Raw genomic sequence first — 25902 nt, 5'->3', positions numbered from 1 at the left:
TTATTAAGGAGTGCTCCTGTTCTTGCTGATAGTGATGTAATTCAGCTGTTTTTTGTAGTAGGACCAATAATCATTTGCCAATACTGTACCTCACGTTTCTAAATCTCATTGGAACAATGCAGATGCACTTAAAACTAGTCAGTGTTAACCAAGTATAGTGTGTTAACTAGCTGAGAGAGTTTTGTACTTGCTCTCTCTCTCTGTTTTCTCTCTCTCTGTCTCTCTCTTTGTCTCTCTCTCTCTCTCTCTCTCTTTGTCTCTCTCTCTCTCTCTCTTTGTCTCTCTTGCTCTCTCTGTTTTCTCTCTCTTTGTCTCTCTCCTCTGTTTTCTCTCTCTCTCTTTTCTCTCTCTCTCTGTTCTGTCTCTCTGTTTTCTCTCTGTTTTCTTTCTCTCTCTCTCTCATGTTCTCAATGATCAGTGTCATTTTCAGCATTGTAGCTTTTAACAAACAAAGACTCATCCAATAGGATCTCTTTAGTGTTTCTGAAACCTTGTTATATATTAAATCAAATCTGGACATTACACTGACTGGGCACTTCATTAGGAATGTACTTCATTATAGTAATGTTGCTTATAATTGCATCACACAATTTCTCAGTTGCACTTTCATGCTGTAAATCTCCTCTAATCTCCACATTCCGAAGGTGTTCCACCGGATCCAGATCCGGTGACTGGGAAGACCACTGAACTCATGTTCATGAAACCAGTTTGAGAGATGGTAAATTGTGGTCATGATGCATATGGTCATCACCAATACTCAAAAAAAATCAAATGCTGTGACGTTCAAGTGATGATTAATGAGGATTAAATGGCCCAAATTGTGCCGAGAAAACATTCCTCACACCTTTACACCAGCTTGGACTGTTGATACAAGGCAGGTTGGCTCCATGGATTCAGGAAATTGGCCACATGATTTGATAATCAGTAATATCAGGAAGCAGGTCTACAGGTGTTCCTAATAAAGTGCTCAGTGAGTGTAGTTCTCTGTATTATACAGTATAAGCAGCAAATAACCGTACTTGAAGTATACCCGTTTTATTTTCTTTAATGTTGGAAAGCGTTGAGTGGTCTGGGTCTCTTCAATAATGATTGTGGAACACTTTATTGTTTTTTAATAAATTAATTATTTTGTAGTTAGGTCGTTTCTTTTCATGGCCTAAGAGTTTTTCATCTGATGACCAGAAACGAAACAAACAAAAAATGTGTCATTCTGCTTCCATAATTAAAAACACTGTTGTAACTACATTCTCGTGTCCATTTGGGAAATTCTATAAATGTGGTGATTGCTCTTCATGGAATTATTATTTATTCTGACCAAAATACACCATCATGCCCAAAGTTTTGGGACACCCCTCCAAATCAATGAATTCAGGGGTTGTTCTTGGCCCCTTAGTTCCAGTGAAAGGAACTCTTAATGCTTTGGCACACCAAGACATTCTGGACAATTTCATGCTCCCAACATTGTGGGAACAGTTTGGGGATGACCCCTTCCTGTTCCAACATGACTGCACACCAGTGCACAAAGCAAGGTCCTTAAAGACATGGAGGAGTGAGTTTGGTGTGGAGGAACTTCACAGAGTCCTGACCTCAACCCAACAATGAATTAGAGTGGAGTCTGTGAGCCAGATCTTCTAGTCCACAACATCACCTGACCTCACAAATGTGCTTCTAGAAAGGAATGGTCAAACATTCCCATAAACACCTTGTGGAAAGCCTTCCCAGAAGACTGCAAAGGGCGGGGACAACTCCATATTACATTCATGTGCTTGTAAAGGCAGACGTCCCAAAACTTTTGGCGATATAGTGGAACCATATCCACACGCGCTGTTGAAGAGTGGACCGTTTTGAATGTAACACTCGACTCTCGACAAGGTTGGTCAGACTCAATCGTCAAAACAGGCGAGTGAAATGACACTTTAGTGAAACTAAACTCAGAATAAATGTTTTATAAGTAACACTCCGACTTGACATGACCGGGATAATGTCCAGTGAGTCTGTCAAGTTCGACTAAGCTGGTTGTCCTCTGTTCCTTAGCGAAGTGTGTCCGGCTACAACAACGAAAACTCCACCAACTTAAACCTCCCATTTATTTCTAGCGAAAGTTACAAATATACAAACTTTCGAAACTAAACCGCACCTAACTTCCTCTAATATGGTCACAAATAAGCGCTGATGTTTTCTCCGGAACCAAACGACATGCTGGATGTGCTGCTGAGTGCATGGATGTAGCGCTGCTATAATTACTTAATTAATGACTTATCGCACAAGTTTGATAACTGGGGGCGTGTAGAGTGTTTACAGCAGAAATGTTTTTATTTTACATTCGTTTTTGTCGAACAACTCCTTCTTCACCCACCTTCACCCGATTGTATCAGAAACAACCTCTTCATGGCTGGACCTCGAGAAGTCCAGGGTCCATCTCGTCTGATTCACGCTCGACTGCATCGTTTTGTTCGCGTCGTTCTTCTGTTTGTCACGGCACTATTTTGCCAAGACTCTTTTCCTCTGCTCCAGTCTGCTCTCCAGTCCCACATCTTCCTCCTGTCCGCTTCTGTCCTGTGAAGAAGTTTCACACCACATCTGGACTCCGCGCGCCGCCTGCTCCACTGCTGTGGCTGCTGGTCAAACCTCTGCAGAAGATCATAGCCATCATCCTGGGCAGGTGAGGCACCTTACACACCCCTTACATGGGTGAAATCTGCACCACCAGTAGGGAAGATGGACCAAACCACATGTAATTAATAAGATAAAAAATGTAAGTATCATGTCAGGTTTCTTATTCAGCATCAATATCAGGAATTAAACATGACAAGGACTGATGTTATTGGATAATAGGAGAAGTCTGGGTGGTGTGACTATGTGGTATGGATGTGGTACAGCTCAGTGGTTAATGTGTTGGATGTCTGATCAGAACGCTGTGAGTTCAAATCCCAGGTCCACAAAGCTGCTGCTGGGCCCCTGAACAAGGCCCTTAACCCTTAATTGCTTAGTTGTGTAAAATGAGATAAAAATTGAAAGTCACTCTGGATAAGGACGTCTGCCAAATGCCAGAAATGTAAATGTGTGATGTGGCTATAAGATATATTTACTATGTAAATTTCCCATTGGGATGAATAAAGTGTCTGTCTGTCTGTCTGTCTATCTATCTATCTATCTATCTATCTATCTATCTATCTATCTATCTATCTATCTATCTATCTATCTATATCTATCTATCTATCTATCTATCTATCTATCAGCAGAGCATGCTTACTCATCACCTGAAGTTGATTATTTTAAGTTCTCTCATACAATGAGTATAATGTTTAGTTAATTATTGAACTACACATCATACGTTTAACTGTTTATTGTTACATATAATGTATGTATAATATGTATAATGTGCATGAGACACGTGTTTTTGTTATCATCTATGTTATAGGTGCTATTAAAATGCTCTCCTTTTTAAAAACTCTCTTTAGAAGTAAATAATAGAACTACTGTAGAAAGTGTGGCTTTTTGTGTGAAGATCAGGTTCCAGATCCAGGTTACTGGTCATCAGGAGAACATGAGCATGTTATACGTTTCTGTCACTTAAATTTCCACATTTGTTTTTTTCTGCAAGTCGATGTGGATCCTTTCAGGCAAAAAGCGAAAGCAAAATATGCGGACAGGTCATTCTGTGACGGTTCTGTGCCTCTGTTGAACTCGATGTGGTTTTTCAGTTGCCTACTTCCTGTTTTTTTGGGACTGTTAAAAAAGAAAAAGAAGAAGAAGAGAAACAGGACTTGTCCCTAATTAATGGTTATTTAGGGTTGCTATGAAAAAATGGTGGCATGTAAAATACAACCTTGTCACTTTCAGTTTCGATAACGGATGTTATGTCTGCACTATTTTCCCCCAGTCTTCAGCTGCAAACTCGGTTATTATTCTTAAATAAATACAGATTTTTACATTATAAGAACAAGCATATGTTATGGAGCTACTGTACATTTTTCTATATGACACTGACACTCAGTGCTACACATACTATATACATTTATTTCTGAATCTCTGTTTTGTAGCAGGCTGGATTTATAAGATAAGATAATCATTTTGCCAGGGACTGCTTCAGATTACAAGAGAAATAAATATAATTTAATATAAACGAAATATTCTATACTCACAACACAAAATACAAAAAAAACTGATGTGAGAGTCAAACGCCAGCTGATATTTGCTGCATGACAGAACAGGAGTCTGCTTTTATTTGAATAATGATCAATATTAAAAGCTGGGAGCGGTGGTGCGTGTTTAACCAACAACAGTCTGATTTCATGGTCTGTTGATTGACTGCTGTAGATCAGTGTGTGTCAGTGTGGAAACTGATTATATTAGTCTTCGAGTAACATTAACATTAAGATCATTAACGTTAGACAGGTTAACATTATAGCTGACTTGACCGGTAATATTTTTTATAGTATTAAACACTGAAATACAGGTCATTATGCTCTCAGTTTAGTATGATGAAACCTCCCACAGTATCAAGCAACACGACTAAGCTAAACTTCACGCCATTGTGTGACGACAAAATTAACATTATTTATTTATTGTTCATTTATTTCGTTTTAATGATAATCGCTGCTGTTTCAGTCTGACATCAAGCTCTGGAAAAGCTTCAGGACTCCATCAGTGAATCTTGATGCTCAGGTTGTTGTTTTTGTTGTTGTTGAGGCTCTATTTATCTCTGAAGCTGATAGTTGCTGGATAGTGAGCTAGCTCAATGGACAAGGTTTCCTTTACCTGATGCCTATGGCTCTGGGAGAAGCTGTTATCCAGTAGTTTTCTCTTTTGACTCAATAATAATGACATTTTTGACGTTAGAATTCTGCCCGCTGTAGCTGTAACACAGTAATCCAAAAATACGACAACATCAGGCATTAATAACGTTCATGGAATTGTATTCGTGCATTTTTAAAATAGTTCATGTCACTTCGAGGATGAAATACATTTGCCTCAGCATGAAGGAACTGAGCCTGCAATGTTGGAAATGGAATAAGTTGAGCTTCAGGAGCTACGGTTGACTGAATCCACTCTCAGGTTTACTGTATAGCTTAGAAGAAAAATACACACTAGCCCACGAAGCTTTGCATGTGGAGGTTAAACCCATGACATTTGGTTAGCACCGAGATGCAAATGGCATCATAACCCCAGCTGTTTCATCAGGTTATTGTCTATTGTTTTGTTTTTTTTACAATATTACAAATATTAAACAGTTATAGTAATATCTTGACTATGACCTTAAAGTGTTATAGCCATACATTACCGCTTGACAAAGTCAGAGCCATAAACCAAGGCTTTTTCACATCTCATGAGACATGGAAACGTTAGCATCTGTGTATTATTAGGCTAGATTCCCAGTTAGCATAGCAGTCTTTCTTAGCAGACAGATTTGAAACAAGGGACATATTTAAAGAGAATATCTATAACAAATATAACAGAGTATTAAAAAAGGAACAACCACCTCATGGTAGATTTTAGAAATATACTAGTTAGTGCTCCATTGCAATGCTATCTTCTAGCTAAAGTTAGCTAATCTTTGAAAAAATCTTTGGCCAACTAGTTGAACTAGTTAATAATAAGTGTTGATAAGAAGTGGTTATAAATGATAGTAACATCTATGTAGCACCAGTTTATCTTCCTAAAGTGGGAATTTTTCACCAGTGATGCTGCATACTCATGTCTCCTGACTGAAGTCTCTCTCTCTCTCTCTGTCTCTCTCTCTCTGTCTCTCTCTCTCTCTGCTTGTAGAAGTATCAGGAAATGGTGGAAAGCTTTGCCAGCCAATAAGAAGCAGCTCTTGCGTGAGTGGGCGTGGCAGCGGCGATGGCGTCTGACAGGACTTGGCACGGGGCTCCTGCTCTTCATGTCGCTCTTCTTTTTTACCTACATGGAAGAGAGTCCCGTGACTGGAAGAACCCGGTTACTGGTTTTCAGCAAGGAGACCTTTATTGAACTGACCAAGCATGCTTCAGAAATGGTACCAGTCTTCTCTTAATTGGGGATGTGGTAGCTCAGTGATTAAGGGGTTGGTCTACAGAACAGAAAGTTGTGAGGTTGAATCCCAGAATCACCAAGTTGCCATCGCTGGGCCCCTGAGTGAGGCCCTTAACCCTCAATTGCTCACTTGTATAAAATGAGATAAATTTAAGTCACACTGGATAAGGGTGTCTGCCAAATGCTGTAAATATCAGCTATAGACTTACTGTTATACTACTATTACTACTATTATTATGCTGCTGCTACTACTACTTCTATTAATACTGTTGCTTCTACTGTTTATACTGCTACTGCAACTGCTACTACTAGTATGCTACTATTACTTACACTACTACATTTACATTTCCGGCATTTGGCATACACCCTTACCCAGAGCGACTTACATTTTTAACTGAGCGATTGAGGGTTAAGGGCCTTGCTCAGGGGCCCAGCATTGGCAGTTTGGGGATTCAAGCTCACAACCTTCCAATCAGTAGTCCAACACCTTAACCACTACCACATCCCTACTACTGGGTGGCAAGCTATCACATACCACACTATTACTTAAGTACTACTACTGCTACTACTGATATAGCACTATTATTACTAGTGCTGGTGCTACTAAACATCTATTACTACTGCTACTTCTACTACTACTACTACTGCTGCTGCTACTACTTCTACTATAATACTGTTTTTACTGCTAGTATTTAAGTACTACTACTATATATATATATATATATATACCAGTACTACTGCTGCTGTTGGTGCTGCTACTACTACTATATTACTAAACTATACTACAACTTCTGTTAGCACTGTTGCTATTACCGCTACTGATACTTCTACCTCTTTACTACTCTTACTGCCACTAGTACTTAATTTCTGCTACTACTGTTACTACTTCTATTACTGCTGCTCCCAGTACTACTACTACTATATTACTACTGCTATACCACAAATCTGCTATACCACAGTACTGTTACTACCTCTACTACTGCTACTGCTACTTCTACCTTTTTACTACTCTTACTGCCACTACTAGTTAAATATTATCGCTGTATTCCTACTTCTATTACTGCTACTGCTACTTCTATATTACTACTGCTATACCACTACTACTACTGCTACTGCTGCTGCTGTTTCTACCATACTACAGTACTGTTACTGCCTCTAGTACTTCAGTATTATTGCAGTATTACTACTTCTATCACTGCTGCTGCCACTATTACTACTATATTACTCTTGCTATACAACAACTACTACTACTACTACTCCTGCTGCTGCGTCTACTAAACTACAGTACTGTTACTGCCTCTAGTACTTACGTGTTATTGCAGTAATACTACTTCTATTATTGCTGCTGCTACTTTACTGCTCTATTACTACTCCTCTATTACTACTTCTATTACTGCTGCTGCTTCTACTACTATATTACTACTGCTATACCACTACTGCTACTACTACTGCTACTACTACTGCTGCTGCTACTGCTGCTGCTACTGCTGCTTCTACTAAACTACACTACTGTTACTGCCTCTAGTACTTCAGTATTACTACTTCTATTACTGCTGCCGCCACTATTACTACTATATTACTACTGCTATACCACTACTACTACTATTACTACTACTACTGCTACTACTATTACTACTACTACTGCTACTACTATTACTACTACTACTGCTACTACTACTGCTACTACTACTACTGCTGCTTCTACTAAACTACACTACTGTTACTGCATCTAGTACTTCAGTATTACTACTTCTATTACTGCTGCCGCCACTATTACTACTATATTACTACTGCTATACCACTACTACTACTATTACTACTACTACTGCTACTACTATTACTACTACTACTGCTACTACTACTACTGCTGCTGCTGCTTCTACTAAACTACACTACTGTTACTGCATCTAGTACTTCAGTATTACTACTTCTATTACTGCTGCCGCCACTATTACTACTATATTACTACTGCTATACCACTACTACTACTATTACTACTACTACTGCTACTACTATTACTACTACTACTGCTACTACTACTACTGCTGCTGCTGCTTCTACTAAACTACACTACTGTTACTGCATCTAGTACTTCAGTATTACTACTTCTATTACTGCTGCCGCCACTATTACTACCATATTACTACTGCTATACCACTACTACTACTACTACTACTACTCCTACTGCTGCTGCTGCTTCTACCGTACTACAGTACTGTTACTGCCTCCACTACTTCAGTATTATTGCAGTATTACTACTTCTATTATTGCTGCTTGTACTACTACTATATTACTACTACTGCTATATTACAGTACTGTTACTGCCTACTAACTTCTACTACTACTGCAACTACCTAACCTCTATTACTTCTACTCCAGTATTACTGCTACTGGTAGTTCCCCACCACTACTACTGTTACGAATCCTGCTGTTATAGTATACATCACTTCTATTACTGCCACTTGTACATAACGTCCCTTGCTACTACTTCTACTAATGTACTACTATTACTGCCACTAATATTTAACCTCAGCTTCAGCTCCTACTATGCAACTATTTAACTTCTATTATTACTACTACTACTACTACGACTAATAATACTGCTACTAATTCTACTACACCAGCGCTACTTTTATTAATATATGTAGCCTGTGGGTTTAAACAAAGACCTAATCCGAGTGCTGCTTGTAACATTGCTGGCACCATGGTTCCCGCACAGAGAGACGAGTGTTTTTTTTTTTAATGAAAAAGCATGAAAAGCTTTCTAGCATTTCCATCATCCAGCTGAATAGCCATTGTCAATCAAGCCTACTCGAAATGTTGAGCACGGGTTTCAGTGGCCATTATCCAGACGGCACTCTATCCAGTGTTAATAATCAGAAAAATAGATTTAAGTGTGTTTTCCATGCCAGCCCTGAATCCTCCAGTTGATAACCGGGATTTTTTTCTGGCCTGGTCATCATCACAAGTATTTTTTTACCCACATAAATTTCCTTCTTATTATGTGGTTTTGAACCTCATATCACTGTGGACCTCATCCATGTTCAAAAACATTGTTCACCAAGTCTCTGTAGACCGGTCACTCACGTGTTTTCTGATTAATCACCATATACTTATGAATTGTAGCCTGAATTCATGCTACAATGTTCTGTTATATTTGTTTGTTTGTTTTTACCCCTAACCAGTGCTTAGAAGAACATGAGAAGTCGTTGATCCCCGATTTTGACCCCAGGCATCAGGTGGTTACGCAAGTGGTCCAGCACTTGGTCAATAGAAACCAGGATATTGAAGGGATGAATTCTGTTCCCTGGACTGTTCACGTGATCGAGGACTCCACCATCAACGCTTACGTCATGCCTGTAAGTGACTCAGGAGATTAAAGGAATGTTTATTTGGGTTGAATCCAAATGATTCAGGAATGTTCAGTGTCTCCAGTCATGAGAGATATTTACATCTGGTGCTGTAGAGATTCTCACATGGAGTACTCTTACATGAACTGGGCTTTCGATTTAACTTGGATATGACCAGATAGACAATTTAGTTTGCTCATTTGTGCATGCATTCTCTCTCTCTCTCTCTCTCTCTCTCTCTCTCTCTCTCTCTCTGTCTCCCTTTCTGCCTCTCTCTCTCTCTCTCTCTCTCTCTCTCTCTCTGTCTCCCTTTCTGCCTCTCTCTCTCTCTCTCTCTCTCTCTCTTTCTTTCTTTCTTTCTTTCTTTCTTTCTTTCTCTCTCTCTCTCTCTGTTCAGCAAACACAGACCTACATGCAGGGTAATGGCAGCAGTGTGGTGTTTTTAGTTCTGATGAAGTGAACATTGGAAAACAGCAAATCAGATATTACATAACACTCGCAGGCTTTTTCCTTGTTAATCACTGGAGGTTTCACGTCTTATGACTTATAGCGCTGTAGCTTTAGTTACATTATAATGAGATGAGATAAGATGTACCTTTATTAATCCCTCTTAGGGGAAATTAAAGTTTATACAGCAGTGGAAGTAAGAAAAAAAACAACAATCTAATATATAGTATATCTATCTATCTATCTATCTATCTATCTATCTATCTATCTATCTATCTATCTATCTATCTATCTATCTATCTATCTCTTATAGATTATAGAGATATTATCTATCTATTCTTCTGTTAAGACAAATTCTAGCTACTGGAAGATCTTCAGAAAGATTATGAGATAAAGATTGTGTGTGTGTGTGTGTGTGTGTGCAACAGAATGGGATGATATTTGTCTTTACAGGAATGCTGGAGGCAGTTGGAGACATCCATCAGCTGGCTTTTGTCCTGGGGCATGAGATGGCCCACGCTCTGATCGGTCACGCCGTAAGTGCCACACCTCCGTGCCTTCATGTAGGCTGATTTAGAGTAATCCTGTTGTGTAGTACGTTGCGGGCGACGCATTAGCATCCTATCATCCTCCTTGCTGTCGCGCTGAATTCTGTTTGGGAAGAAAAACACCCTTCATCGCGCTTTTAAACGGCCTGTTTATCTCTCTTTTGCTCACATCATGCTCCGCTTTCATCTCCGCATCAGCACTAAATTGAAACGAAGCGAGCGTCCTCTCTAAAACGCGTTAAGTGTGTTTAGGGGTGCAGTTATAACGTTTCAGAGCTGTTGCATCATGCGTCGTGATTAGACCGTAGGCAGAATTGTGAACAAACGCGGCATGGCTTAGCGCGGCCCATGCTGTGGAGTTAAATAATGGAGAAGCCAAGATAATCAACATCAGCCTGAGAATCAAAGATGATATAACAGAAATATATTTGCTTAGAGTTTTTCTTTTTTCTTTTTTCTTTTTTCCACAGTAACTTATTGTTTTCTGAAAGACGTTCACGCAAGTAACTAGTCTGGGTAATTGTATACCTGGACAATCCCTTTAAAATTGATTACTTTAGAAAACCAGAAGTCTTCATTTTTTGCTCTGCTCTTGTTCACACACCTCAGAGGTATGCATAACCTTCTGCAGTTCATTATTTGACACTTTCTCAGCACCTGCATGGAAAAACAGTGTCTCATGTCAAACCAGCACAGTTAGTCCACAAAAAAATCCTATTACAATTTTCATTTGTTATTCCAGTGACGAGTGCCAGTGCGTTATAGGCTTGTCAGTCAAATGAAGACTCCAGATCTTTATCTGTCTCTATTAAATGTTTACCTCCGGGCTGTGTGTGTGTGTGTGTGTGAGAGAGAGAGAGGGAGGGAGGGATGGCAGAAAGAGAGAGTGGATTTTTATTAGACGAGTGTCATGTTTATCTGCACTGAGACACAGTTGAGAATGAATGAATGAGTGAAGTGCATTTTAAGGACTCTGACTGCCAGGCTGCTAGGACTGAAACGAGTGGCTGATATTAGAGCGAGAGGGAAGAGAGCCTCGTTTGCTCTCCGATGCGACAGGCTGTTGGAACGGAATTGTTCTGACGAGTCCTGCAGGTAATATAAAGTTTCTGATGCCATCTGCATTGCGGCACATTTCGCTAACGCAGTTCGCCAAGGCACTCGCGGAAAGCGGGCTGATAGTCACAACGTTCCACTCGTTTCATTTGCATAAGCACGTTTTAGTTGTGTGATGAATCTGATGAATGAATGAATGAATGTGTTGATGTGGGATTGGGGTTTTTGTTTTCACACATAACTCTGATTTGTCAAAAAAATGGATGATAAGCAATTAACAGTACTTATTTCTCTCTGTTTCTCTCTCATTTTCTCTTTTTCTCCCCCCCCCATCTCTCACTGTGTCTCCTCTCTCTCTGTCTCCCTTGGTTTGTTTGTCTTGTTTGTCTGTATGTCTCTCTCTCTCTCTCTCTCTCTCTGTCTCTCTCTGTCTCTCTGTCTCTCTCTCTGTCTCTCTCTCTCTCTCTCTCTCTCCCCATGTCTCCCTTTCTCCCCCTGTGTCTCCTTTTCTGCCTCTGTCTGTCTGTCTGTCTGTCTCTCTCTCTCTCTCTCTATCTATCTATCTATCTATCTATCTATCTATCTATCTATCTATCTATCTATCTATCTATCTATCTATCATCCTCCTTTTCTCTCTCTTCCTTCTTATGTCTTCCTTTTCCACCTTTGTCTGTCTCTTTATTTCCCTCTCCCTCTCTCTCTCTATCTATCTGCCTATCTTCCCCCTTTTCTCCCTGTCCCTCGTGTCTTCATTTTCCACCTCTGTCTGTCTGTCTGTCTCTCTTTCTCTCTCTCTCTCTCTCAGGCAGAGCAGGCTAGTTTGTCCCATGTGCTGGATTTGTTATCTATGGTCCTGTTGACAATGATTTGGGCGATCTGTCCTCGAGACAGTCTCGCTTTGTTGGGTCAGTGGACACAAGGCAAACTAGTTGAGGTGAGACCGTCTGGCAGTTCAACATCCTCACACATCCACGGAAACAAAGGTCGTTATTACAATGCATGATTTCATTTTATGTTCAATTAAAGTCAGTCACACTTAGAAATACACTATATTGCCAAAAGTATTCGCTCACCTGCCTTGACTCGCATATGAACTTAAGTGACATCCCATTCCTAATCCATAGGGTTCAATATGACGTCAGTCCACCCTTTGCAGCTATAACAGCTTCAACTCTTCTGGGAAGGCTGTCCACAAGGTTTAGGAGTGTGTTTATGGGAATTTTTGACCATTCTTCCAGAAGTGCATTTGTGAGGTCGCACACTGATGTTGGACGAGAAGGCCTGGCTCTCAGTCTCCGCTCTAATTCATCCCAAAGGTGTTCTATCGGGTTGAGGTCAGGACTCTGTGCAGGCCAGTCAAGTTCATCCACACCAGACTCTGTCATCCATGTCTTTATGGACCTTGCTTTGTGCACTGGTGCACAGTCATGTTGGAAGAGGAAGGGGCCAGCTCCAAACTGTTCCCACAAAGTTGGGAGCATGGAATTGTCCAAAATGTCTTGGTATGCTGAAGCTTTCAGAGTTCCTTTCACTGGAACTAAGGGGCCAAGCCCAGCTCCTGAAAAACAACCCCACACCATAATCCCCCCTCCACCAAACTTTACACTTGGCACAATGCAGTCAGACAAGTACCGTTCTCCTGGCAACCGCCAAACCCAGACTCGTCCATCAGATTGCCAGATGGAGAAGCGCGATTCGTCACTCCAGAGAACGCGTCTCCACTGCTCTAGAGTCCAGTGGCGGCGTGCTTTACACCACTGCATCCGACGCTTTGCATTGCACTTGGTGATGTATGGCTTGGATGCAGCTGCTCGGCCATGGAAACCCATTCCATGAAGCTCTCTGCGCACTGTTCTTGAGCTAATCTGAAGGCCACATGAAGTTTGGAGGTCTGTAGCGATTGACTCTGCAGAAAGTTGGCGACCTCTTCGCACTATGCGCCTCAGCATCCGCTGACCCCGCTCCGTCAGTTTACGTGGCCTACCACTTCGTGGCTGAGTTGCTGTCGTTCCGAAACACTTCCACGTTCTTATAATACAGCTGACAGTTGACTGTGGAATATTTAGGAGCGAGGAAATTTCACGACTGGATTTGTTGCACAGGTGGCATCCTATCACAGTTCCACGCTGGAATTCACTGAGCTCCTGAGAGCGACCCGTTCTTTCACAAATGTTTGTAAAAACAGTCTGCATGCCTAGGTGCTTGATTTTATACACCTGTGGCCATGGAAGTGATTGGAACACCTGATTCTGATTATTTGGATGGGTGAGCGAATACTTTTGGCAATATAGTGTATTTGGGTGCTACTGAAAAGCCAACAGTCTGCAGAGTGAGCTTTTCTTTTGCCCAGCATGCTTTGTGTTTTATATAAGAAAGCCTGTGGTGCTAGTAAATCTCTAGGTTTTAAATGGAAACATGGCCGGAAGATTGCACTACAGTCATAATAGTAAGTCACGGGGTGTTTTAATTGAAGTTTTAATTGCAATCTAAGTCACTTTAGGTTTTATTGAACCCTTTTGTTCTACACTTATAATACACTAGCTCTTCTGTGACGGTTTTGTTGGGTTCTTTCTCTTTTTTTATTCTCGTCCTTTTTCTTTATGACTTTTTATTTCCCTTAAACTTTGCTTTCCTATTCTGCTTAAATAAACGTCCCACTGCCAGGACCTGCTGTTGTTTAATTAAAATATCTTCTATACTTACTTATAGAATGGAAAATATCTTTTACTTTATAGTGAACGGTAAAATCAATATAATTTAGAGATAATACACTTTACAATTTAAACCGTTATCATCAGATGATGGTGTCAGAAAAGTCTCAACAAAAAGAAATAAATGGAATTTAAATAATCTAGAATTTAACACTAAACATAACCTGAATAAACATTGACCATAACAATTCAATTAAATGTATTTAACATTGGACAGTAGCTTTACAGAAGTATAGAAATGATAAAGTTTAAAGTAAAGTTACTATTAATCCCCATCATTTATCCCTAATGAGCAAGCCGGTGGCAGGGAAAAACTCCCTGAGATGATCTGAGGAAGAAACCCCGAGAGGAACCAGGCTCAGAAGGGAACCTCAACCTCATTTGGACAGTAAATAATGTAAATGTTGATGATGTCCTTTCTGCAACCAGGGAACTAATAGGTCAGCGTTCATTACTGCACTAATTCCTTCCTGCGGAAAGCTGACTGATGCAACGGCGACAAGAAAGCTAACACCAGGTCATGCACATGTTTGGACAGTATCACTGGTGTATTGACTGAATGCTCTGTTGTAGCTCTTGTTCAACAGGCCTTACAGTCGGAAACTAGAAGCAGAGGCTGATCAGGTTGGACTGCAGCTGGCAGCGAAGGTACGTCACACATCAACAATAAAGAATCCAAACTGTTTACTGTTTACATCATTTACTTCTACAGTTTAGATAAAGGTTTGTTGGATCATAATGCAGAAAATACTATAATCCTTATCAGGAAGGACAGGAGAGTGTTGTTTAGTGGATTTATGATGAAAACCATATCCACAGTGTGCATTAGATGGCAGTGTTCTCACACACACACACACACACACACAAGACTGAGTAAAGTAGCGTATCCTGTAGTTCACACTGTGCCATCTCATAAGTCCCAGCCCTCAAGCAGATAGATGGCTAGATTTTTTTTTTCTTCCTACAAAAGGGCAGCGAGTGTGCGCTGGAAGATGTGTGAATTGATGTGAGACTGAAGAAAAGCACACTTGCACACCGAGGGTGAAGGTCAGTCCAGTCTACACAGAGTGTGTAACATTACACACAACCCAGGGAGGTGTCACCGATCAGAAAGGCGATAACTTCGATCCACTAACAAGACCCAGTTTTATTCCGTCCTTGTATTGAAAAAGTCCTTGTGTCTGTTCATACTGATAACACATCCGCTTCGTGCGTAAGAACTGTCTTATTAAAGTGTTGTCCCATTATTTTATAAGCATAATTCACTTACACACAACTCACAGGAATGAACAGATGATCCTTTTTTTGATGCAAAAGATAACAATATTTTTGTTTTATTTATTTATTTTTCTTTGGAGAATCTGCATTTATGGCCATCTCCTGTAAAGATTTTCAGGTCTACAATTACTGTACAATATCATTACAATGCAGTTACAGTGCAGTGCAACTACTATACAGTTACAGTACAATTTTGTAATCTTGTTAAGTATATAATTTGTCGTAAATATATTAGTCCGGCATGAGATAAATACAGTTCTTATTAAATGTCGCTGTTGCTTTCGGTTAAAAAAGTAGCTTACCTCAGACTTTATAAAACATGCTTTAACTGAAAAAGTATGTGTTTTCAGATGGATACAGGAAAATCTCATTGTAGAATATGAGAATTAAAGTATTAAACATGTCAGGCAAATATTATTTCCGTCTGTCATGCTATAATATGCAAATGTGCACCATGAAACGTTGCTTTTGTCTTTTTATCCATTTTTCTGTTTACATTTTCATTTATTGTGTCTTCTCTGGCAAATCCTGTAGAAGTCTTTTTGTATGTTATGACAGTATTCATAAGCTTTTCTGAATTCCTGGAGAACGTAGAATATTTCTATTATGATGCCATTCCTTACTACAGCACTATACACATATTTTATAAATAAATGTATGTCAATATTGGCTACAGCACTGGCCAGCTTTTCTACAGCCCATAGCTCTCTTTGATGGTCACTGGTGCAAGTGTTGTAGTGAGAATAGTGAAAATCATGTAGGAAGGGGTGGGTAAGTGTAGGGTTAGGGGTGTGTCCAATCTGCATATTCATAGACATTTCTTATTCATTAAAGAAAATATCTGACCTCGAAAATAAGCTTCCTGTTGGGAATGGCTTGCAGTGGGATTAAACAGTATTTACAAGCAATTATTTCTGTCTCCCTCTTTCTCTCTTTTTCTCTCTCTGTCTCTCCCTCCTTTTCCCAGGCATGTGTGGATGTGAGAGCCGGACCTGTGTTTTGGCAGAAGATGGAGTTATCCAATCAATTACATGAAGAGTCCTCTATACCCGAGTGGTTTTCCACCCACCCCTCCCACCGCAGTCGTATCACACACCTTGACCACCTCGTCCCTGAGGTATCCCCACACAAACCCACGTGTCTCTCTGCACTATCACACAGCTCACGCTACTATAGTACACACAAACATGCACGTCTACCCAGATTCAGTTCCTTCATCAAGTAAAGACCATGCCTTCTTTGATTTAATTAGATTTAAAAAGTGGGGTCTGTGAAACATAACCAAATATTTGGTTACAGTGATGAAGATCATGACACATTAATATTCAATGAATTATATTTAGGGGTCCAAGCACCAAACATCCCTCATGTTTAATGTGTTGTGTTGATGCTCAGGAAGAGAAAGATCTGAAAATATTATTTTAATTTTCTGAATAAAGTTTATGACAGCAGTCCATATTTTGGGGGTGGTGTTGGGGGTCTCATCGGATTTATTTTCCTGTCAGTTCTACAATATGAATGAGAACCACTGGGTTAAATGTTAGCAACAATATCTCAATCCATTTCTTTTCTACTGCTTTCGTCCTACACACAAATTCTTGTGTAATACCAATTCAAGTAATCTAGCACCTTTAAAATTGCCTTGCTTGTCTCTAAGACTTCCTGAGTCTTAGCAAACACTCCAGCCAACCCGCTCGAGCTGACATTTAAATTGTCTTTTGACGGCGATCTCCAGATGATGTCGGCTTTTATGTATAATACAAATGCAACATAACTTGGAGATATCAAATACTTAGAACAGTCAGTGCGGAGCTTCCAGGCCTGTCTGAGATTTCCAGACTGGACCCAGACTAACAAGACGTCTGGAGACCATCCTGCTGTTGTGTAGCCGCTAGTGTTCAAACATGCGCACACACACACACACACACCCATAAGGGTGCAGGTTCCAGCTCGTCAACTCAGGGCTTTGTGCTTTGTTAGAGGCTAAATTATTCACTTGGAGTTTGCACAGGACTTCCTCAGAGCTTTGCTTAATGACACATGAGAACGGCTGTAATCACTGAGGGATCAGTGGAGGCGTTCTCAGATTGACTGGTGTGGTTCCAAGAACAAGACGTGATGAAATCACTACTCAGCCATTCCATTAACGTGTTTCAGAAATGAGGGCAACAAATAGAACTTTTCCCTGTCCATATCCAGCATTCAATGTCTTGATGAATAGTGCTTAATGGCTGATATGAAAACAGACACTCAGGGCTTTAGGAAATTCTAAATATTTCTGTTTTTACATAGCATTCTAGGGGCAGTAAATTTTATAAAATATTTTTTTTACTCACAAAGTTATCTTCAAAGTAAATGATGATATCTTTATATCATCGGTTAAAATAAGAAGAGCATAAGAACGATGTTTGCTCTAAAAATACGTATTAAGTATTCAGACATTTCAGGCCACACTTTTAATAAAATCGACTGCAAAAGCAGGCAAAGTTCTCCTCAATGTCTGGCTGTGAAAAAATCAGCTCAGAGGGAAAAACTCTAGTTTCCATGGAGCCCCGGGCTCGGTAAACAGGATAAAAAAAATCTAGTGGCTCACTAATATTTGCTTAGAGTTGTCTGTCAGTCATGTTGCTGGTCAGAATGCACAAGTTTTTAGTTCTTCTAGCCTATACAGCACATGCTACTTAGGACCGTGGCTTTGCAGGAAACAACATCAAATCAAATGAAATTCTGGACTTGCATCAGCTTTGACCGACTGTAAAATCTGGAGCTAGTGTGGTTTCCGTGGTGACGACTACTTTAGGACCCTGCTTAAAATCCCATCATGTGTGAGATTCATTAAAATAACTCGCTGTGCGTGGCCCGTGGAGCTCAATCACCGTACAGCACAACTCATGCCTGCATGGCAATAAATAATGCTTCACCTTTCGCTGAGAAAGCTAATATCAAGATAATGAATATTTAATAAACATTCCGACTCTGCTTCCTGAATATTCATGATCAGAGGGGTGTGTCAAAGAAAACCAACAGTGAGCTGGAGTGGCAGAAAAGGGCACTGCAGCAATAAATTTATTTAGCTTTAGACCTCCAGGCAAGTGGATGCTTCAGTGTGCTGCCAGTTCAGTGTTTTGGGTGCATGTGGAAACAGTACATTGCTGCTGCTAAGATTTTGGGATGAGGCACCATACACACAAACGGCTTTTCATGCTTCAGATAGTTAATCCTGAGTCACTGTAAACTCCGAATCCTGGGTTATGGTGTTTAATGTTTCACACTGCTCATACTTTACCCAGGGTTAACCATTAATACTGGCTCTTAATAATCTGACATATCCCTAAACCTTCTTCTTGTTTGCATTTTTGCAGCATCAACAACCATGATTAGATAAATACACGTACGTGACTGATTTAAATAATGACTTGTCTCACTTTTACATCGTCGTTCTGCGCACAAGCAGTTATTGTGATCTTATATACAGATATTTTAAGTGTGTCGTATAGTTGACCAGGTGTTTGGTGATATCCACCATGATGCCCCTTGCTAGAGCGGTGTCAGAAACAGCTGGACAGTTCCCTGCCAGGCCTGGAGAGGGCGCTGGCAGGTGAACATTCGGAAGCCTGCTTTTTTGTGTGTATTTTGTGCCACGCCTTTCCCATTGTTCTCCTTCCTGTTGTTTCCCATTTACCTTAATGTCTAGCCCTATAAATAGGGATCCTTGTGTACCTGTCTTCGTCGGTCTGTTTGTTTCAGTTTGGTTAGTGTTATGTTACTCTTCCCCATGTCTGTCTGTCTGCGTGAAGAAAAGCTGTGCTTCTTAGAATCCTGGGTATGGGTCTGTCTCCATGGAGTGCCGGCGCACACACCACCACGGAGGTCCGGGTTCGAGCCCCACACAGGGCGGGGGTGACCGGACGTGAAAAGCGGTCACTTTGATGTTTTGCCGCCTAACGATACCAAGCTGTTTTAGTTAAATGTCGCTATGTCTTGGTTTTTCATGATTTGAGGCACACAGTGCTCAGTTTCTGATTGGGTGTCTGATGCTAAGCATCGAGTCATAACATTCTATCACCTCATTATTTCACACTGTACATGTTTGGCATCAGAATGTTCAATGCAGAGTTTCATATTGCCAAGTGAAAACCCTGCATCTAAACTGCAAGTGTGAAATGTTAAAGGCAGGGTTTAGAAGGATGGTAACCTGGATGTGAAGAGCTGTAAATGATGATATTCCATTCTGGCACGAGACTAATTTTCATCACTCTGCATGTTTCTGGATTAGAAAACATTGTCTGTCTACGATAGATGCTAATTAATATCCTTAGCACCTACTTGTCTGTCAGGCAACTATGTGGAACTGTCTAGTGATACAGTATGACCATGTGTGGTTTAATAAATATCACAAACATATGATTTTCAGAGTAAAAATCACGTCATGTTTCAAAGACAATTAAGTACTGCTACATTCAAAATAAGAAGATATTATACCTTTGAAAATCGGGGCTCCGTTAGAACAGCTAGCCTTGGCGTATTGCTCCAGGATCTATACCCTTTAAAGCAGGAATGGAGTCTACATTTCTTCCCAATAGAAATTCCTCACGCAAGAAACGTGCATGGCTTTAGACATTTTGAATCATGTACACATCTCAAGCTCTGCCTGAAATCCCCACCAACACCTTCCCTTTTGCTGTTGATGAATCAATATGTGTGTGTCTGTGGATGAAGAGCTCAGTTTGACGCAGGGAAAAAGAGAAAGCCGGTGAGCGAGAGAGCGAATGAGTGAGTTGAATGTGGAGGACACTCATTTACAGGAACATGCACTGCTATCTCTCCCGTCACAAGCCACTGGCTCCACGAAATGGCTCTTTAATATACGATGCAAAGTGGTGGAGGTGGCTGGGAAATGTGCCGCATGGGTGTGGGTGTGTGTATGTGTGTGTATTAGTCACACACAGGGGCTTACTTAACCTTCAGCGTGAACCTGAGCATTGACTGAAAGAATCCTGTCTGCGTACTGGCACTGAGGTGCCTGAAACACAGGGGGAGCAGATGGTAAAGATGGTAATCGTCCATCAAGCTTGTGTGTGTGTGTGTTTATAACCTTTCACAATCTTACTGTGCCTACATTACTCCACAGGGAAGTGTGTCCTGTAAGAGACCCCACTCTCTTTCCATTCATTTTCCTTTATTGATAGAGGCACGCCCGCCATGTGCTACTTAATTACCAGTATCACAGTTAACAGTCAGTCCAGTTGCTCTGCTGTGGCTCGTTTCATGGACCTTTTGCACAAGGTTACATTTCTGGTTTAAAAAAAAGTGAGACTCTTAACTCTGTGTATGTTCAGACCTTTAAAGCACTCCACTCACAGGGGTGCACTCACCTACAGAGAAGTCAAAGAGGAAGTGAGTTATACTGGTAAAATGTTACCATGGTCTGAAGATGGATAAGTGCAGATCCTCTCACCCCCCACTTTCTTTCACTCTCTCTCTCTTCCCCCACTTTCCCTCTCTCTGGGGATTATGTTCATTCATTTACATTTATATTTATCACGTATGCAGAGGTCCAAGTGAGTTACAGAGGTGCTTCATCAGTGGATACTTTCTGATACTGGTTCACTGGGTCATGGACTCTGCAAGGGAAAGTCTAAAAGTACCATCAGTCTAAAAAATCTGTCTATCTATCTATCTATCTATCTATCTATCTATCTATCTATCTATCTATCTATCTATCTATCTATCTATCTATCTATCTATCTATCTATCTATCTATCTATCTATCTATCTATCTATCTATCTGTCTGTCTGTCTGTCTGTCTGTCTGTATATCTATCTATCTATCTATCTATCTATCTATCTATCTATCTATCTATCTATCTATCTATCTATCTATCGATCGATCGATCTGTATTCCTGTCTGTCTGTCTGTCTGTCTGTATGCTTGTCTGTCTGTTTTTAGTTCTCAGTGCTAATTTAATACTTCAGAAAGTCTTTTAAAGTTAGAGGAAGCTCATTCCACCAGCCAGGTGCCAGAACAGAGAATACACAACATTAGTGCACTGATGATGTCCGGTATGATGATCAAGGCTCGGTCCAGGTGCCAGTTCGTCCTTCAGTACTCATGACAAGTGTATATCACTCAGCAAGATCTCTTCTGCATAGTGATTTAGTGATCCTCACAGTGAGTCGTCATGAGTATCGTTTCTGTCAATAGTTTTTAAATCCCATTAAAAAACAAATGCTGTGATATTCATTAGAAGAAGATGATGAAGATGCCTTTATTATTGTCACAGATACATTACAGCACAGTGAAATTCTTTCTTCGCATATCCCAAGAGCACAGGGTCAGCAGTGCTTCTGGTGCAGAGGGTTAAGGGCCTTGCTCAGGGGCCCAACAGTGGCAGTTTGAACCCCAATCTTTCGATCAACATCCCAGAGCCTTAACCATGAGCTACCACTTTTATAATAGCCTATGGGAAGTGGTAACTCAGTGGTGAAGGTGTTGGACTACTGATGTAAGTTTAAATTGCTAGACCAATAGAGGCTGCCACTCCTGGGCCCTTGAGCAAGGACCTTAACCCTCAAGTGCTCTGTTCTATAAATGAGATAAATGTAAGCAGCTCTGGATAAGGACATTTGTTAAATTCCCTAAATGTAAATGTTTATGCTTTTCTTTTCCCAGGAAACATCCTCTGTACTAGTTTGTAATAGACAGTGATTTTTGCTGATCTGTGCATTACTGCTCTTTCATATACAGCGGTGGTGTATATAAGGCCAAGTTGCCACTGTTGGGCCCTTGAGCAAGGCCCTTAACCCTCTCTGCTCCAGGGGCGCTATATCATGGCTGACCCTGCGCTTTGACCCCAACCTCCAATGATGGGATATGCGAAGAAAGAATTTCACTGTGCTGTAATGTATATGTGACAAATTTCTATTTCTTTTCTACAGATGTACATAAATTGTATTTTTTTTCTTACCAGAAAGAGGTCTATATCAGTCCTTAATCGTGTCTAGATGAAGCACAGAAAGATGTGCTGCTCTAATGCGCTCCTTTGGGTAAATGTTACCCAATAAGCTTTGCACAAGCACTCTTTCATCAAGTGCCTTGAGTTCCTTTTAATGGCCTGATCTTCAAACATCTGTGAGCTCCTTAAATCCGTCTCCCTGTCTGGCTAATGAAAGGAGTTTGCTGGAGAGCTGCATCTGATATTTTCTCCCACGGAGGTTGTTCGGAATAAAGATTTGACCCGCAAAAGCGTCCGTGTTGAGCGTTTAGCTGAGAAACCTTATTAAACTCTACGCTTTACTGTGTTGTCACACTCTAACAGCCTTGCTCGCATACCATTTCTTTTATTACATCGCTGTTGCATAGCGGCTTCTGGCCTCTGATCCAGAGCGAGGTCAGAGATCAGCTGCTGGTAAAAAACGCTTTGCGTGGAAGACTGTCCAACCTTACACCTGAGTGGGTTCTGTCTGACTTTTATCAGTCCAACAAATCATTTTGGCATTAAGCTTCTATAAGCCATGTAATCGACACAGGAGTTTGTTGATTGTAAGATCAGAAGTCACACATATCTTGTTTAATTCGCTTCTTTTGTTGCTGCAGGCTTTAGAGCTCCGTGCGAGATGCGGCTGCCCCGCTCTTTCTGACCCTGATCCCCGGGTCGCCTTTTCCAAGATAGCAGGGATGCTGCTCGAGGACGCGGAGAAAGAAAAAAACAAAGCCAAAGAGTGGAAGGAGAGAGTGCGAGCGGAAGGAACGCAGCAAAGAGTCCAGCCTCAGTTAGGGGCAGTGCTGGCTCTATCAGCTCAACAGCAGACTCTGCTCAGTAAAGAAGACTTGACTGAACCCTGAGTAAAGAGTTTTAAACGGAAAGAAGAGTCATTTTACATGATATGCCATGTATGATAGCTACTATGGCTCTATTCGATCAGCGTAATTGACTAGCGTAATTGACATTACGCGAATATACAGATGTTGCCAGCCTCGACAACCATGCAGGATTTTTCTCCGTGTGCGTTTTTATCTGTGAAAAAATGTGAAGTCTGTAATGTATAATCTGTGAGATATAAATGTGAACATCTTCTGAACAAGGCAGCGATAGTAACGATTGCGAGGGATTCATTAACGTTAATGTTAGAATTAGCATAATAACCCCATGAAGCTATAATTAACTTTTATGTTTTTAATTTAGCCAGAATCAACTTTTTGATCATGTTCAGGTGCTAGCGCCGGGCTCTTCATGGTAGGTAATGAATGTATCCTGAGGACATGTTAGAGTGTACTGTAAGGGCCTGCTTCCACAAAGGGTCCTGTTTTTGCTTATTCATTACAGCAGGTTATCGCTATGCAAAGGTATCGAAAGGTAATAATTAAAAATTTCATATGAGAGTAATTAACAAATATGACTGGTCTCTCTCTCTCTCTCTCTCTCGACCATTTGATTATCCACATGTGGTGCTTTAAGTGTAACTCCATGTCCTGTGTGTGTGTTTACGCCATTGTAAAGCCCAAGTCAGAGCCCTTATGAATCTCTAAAAGCACTTTTAAAAATATAATAAAAAATATAAAAATAAAATCTTAAGAGGTGTTCAGTCTGTTGCTGACATCATGTCTCGCAAATGGTAAACCTGACCACAACCACTGTGACCACTGTGACCTCAGAGATAAATGGCAGCGTCATTTTGCGCACGTAAAGTATAACACGGCATTAAGATGGCCTGTTATACATATATATATGTATAGCAATGGTTCCGAAACTTGGCATCACGACCTCACATGCTGTAGAGTAGCAGTTTGTTGTTTTGATTTATTTTACCAATTAATAGTAGAAATATTTAGTCTCCTTCAGACAAACCACATTTGTATCAAGAGTCCAAAACGTTATACAGTAACGTTCACATTTGGCTGAAAAAAAATCAATGCAAGGATTAATCACTTGGTTTAAAGTCACCTTTGTTACATAGATGTTGACTTTTTTAATATATTCATGAATCACAAGTCTGGAATTGTTCATAGAAAATTCATATTCTTTGTTTGGACCAATAGGTATTAGTTATATACCTCTGGTGTATAGGGGAATGGTTTGCTCAGGGATTTTCTCATCACTGTCATTGTAGATCATTTAAAAAAGAAAAGGCATCAAATTATATCATTCAGCTAAAACAAAGCAAAAAAAATCTCTTATTAAAATGTAAAATCCTTATATACTGAGAGTGTGTTGTTATAAGAATGTACCGGGAGATAGTGTGATAGCTGTGGTGAAAGAAAAAAAAAAAGCAATAAACATTTTTATCAATGCCATTTCTAGTGAGTGTTGTTTTTATATTTGATGCTTCTCTTGTAGACAGATGCTTATCATGAAGGACTTGGGGGAGACCTGCAACGTCTGCTGGCATTCAGGATCCAGCTGCTAATATACAGTGCCTGTAATCTGGCCAGTGTGTTTGGGTGAAAATTGGTAGCATGGCGACCTAAGTGCTTCCTTGCTTTTCCAACACACCACGCTCCCTGGGCCGTCCGGTCCCACAGGAGAGCCGAAGCAGAAACTCATTACTAGCTGTAAAATTGCGTAAAGAACATCAAGCTGCTAGCTGTCACCCACCAAGTCAATTAGAAAGAGGAGAGGAGAAGAGGCCTGGAGGGAGTGTGAGGAGAGCTGGAAAAAGAGGTGTGGATTTTTCGACGTAGGGCTGGAGAGTTGAGGGGATGCAGTCAACTGTAGTTTGGAGGTTTATCACACAGATCAGACATGACTGGATTTTACAGAAGTGGCTTCATGCTAGCTGGATTTCTAAAGGATCCGCTCTAGGAGAGCTGTCTCTGGACTGATTGAGCTCGAGTATTGAAATGTGTGCCTGAGGAACAAGGTATGTAAGCTTGGGGAATAAACTTGATTATCCTGTTATCAGTCCCAGGGGTTGAGATACATTAGGCATCAAGTAGACAATCAGTTCTTGAAGATAATGTGCAGGAAGCAGGAAAATTGATCAAGTACAAGGATGCACTTGTGTGTTCTGACATCTTTCCATCAATCAGCGTGAACTTTTTCAGCTACAGTTGCCAGACAGACTATCCTTCACTCCACATGTGTCTTGGGTGCCCATGACCTTCTTGCTGGTTCATCACTTTTCTTAGGTACTAATCCCTGCATATCAGGAATACCACACAAGACCTGGTCTTTCGGAGATGCTCTGATCCAGTCGAATAGAAATCACGATTTGGTCCATATCAAAGTACACTTTTTCCAGCTTCCATCACATCAACTTCAAGAACTGACCGCTGCTTATTATCTCCCTTATTATACTTGTGACACTGTAATGAAATGACCAATGTTTTAATGTTATGGCTGATTGATCTATAGAAGTAAAAATGCAGCCTGGATTCAACCAATTCAACATTTTGACTTGACGCAAAAGAGGCCTGTTGCAAAAGATCCATTGTTTTTCTGTGATTTAAAAAATACGACCAATAAACTTCCTGCTTCGAGACCTGCGGTTCAGCTG

General features: G+C 40.5%; 2 protein-coding genes across 4 annotated transcripts in view; both read left to right on the top strand.

Moving 5' to 3' along the window:
* mysm1 (Myb-like, SWIRM and MPN domains 1) overlaps positions 1–1227 on the top strand; it is a 15564-nt gene extending 14337 nt beyond the window's left edge. Inside the window, exon 20 of one of the 2 annotated variants that reach the window (XM_058378870.1) lies at positions 1–1227. This exon is cut by the window's left edge and continues 374 nt beyond it. The gene's annotated coding sequence lies outside the window, so the exon portion shown is untranslated. The other variant, XM_058378869.1, reaches the window with a different exon arrangement.
* A 584-nt stretch (positions 1228–1811) lies between these two features.
* On the top strand, positions 1812–23975 carry oma1 (OMA1 zinc metallopeptidase). Of its 2 annotated transcripts, XM_058378871.1 has the most exons (8): positions 1813–2662; positions 5770–5998; positions 9201–9374; positions 10241–10348; positions 12222–12350; positions 14701–14775; positions 16373–16522; positions 23003–23975. In XM_058378871.1, exons 1-8 carry the CDS (start codon positions 2307–2309, stop codon positions 23249–23251), a joined length of 1470 nt encoding a protein of 489 aa, XP_058234854.1. In that variant the 5' UTR covers positions 1813–2306; the 3' UTR covers positions 23252–23975. The 2 variants fall into 2 exon arrangements, with proteins under 2 accessions (XP_058234855.1, XP_058234854.1); XM_058378872.1 differs by lacking the exon at positions 12222–12350 and having other exon boundaries at positions 1812–2662.
* The last annotated feature ends 1927 nt before the right edge of the window (positions 23976–25902 follow it).

This window comes from Hemibagrus wyckioides, linkage group LG25, assembly GCF_019097595.1.
Source record: "Hemibagrus wyckioides isolate EC202008001 linkage group LG25, SWU_Hwy_1.0, whole genome shotgun sequence".
Classification (NCBI taxonomy): domain Eukaryota; kingdom Metazoa; phylum Chordata; class Actinopteri; order Siluriformes; family Bagridae; genus Hemibagrus; species Hemibagrus wyckioides.
Note: the sequence above shows the minus strand (reverse complement) of the source record. Positions and strands in the feature narration are given on the sequence as shown.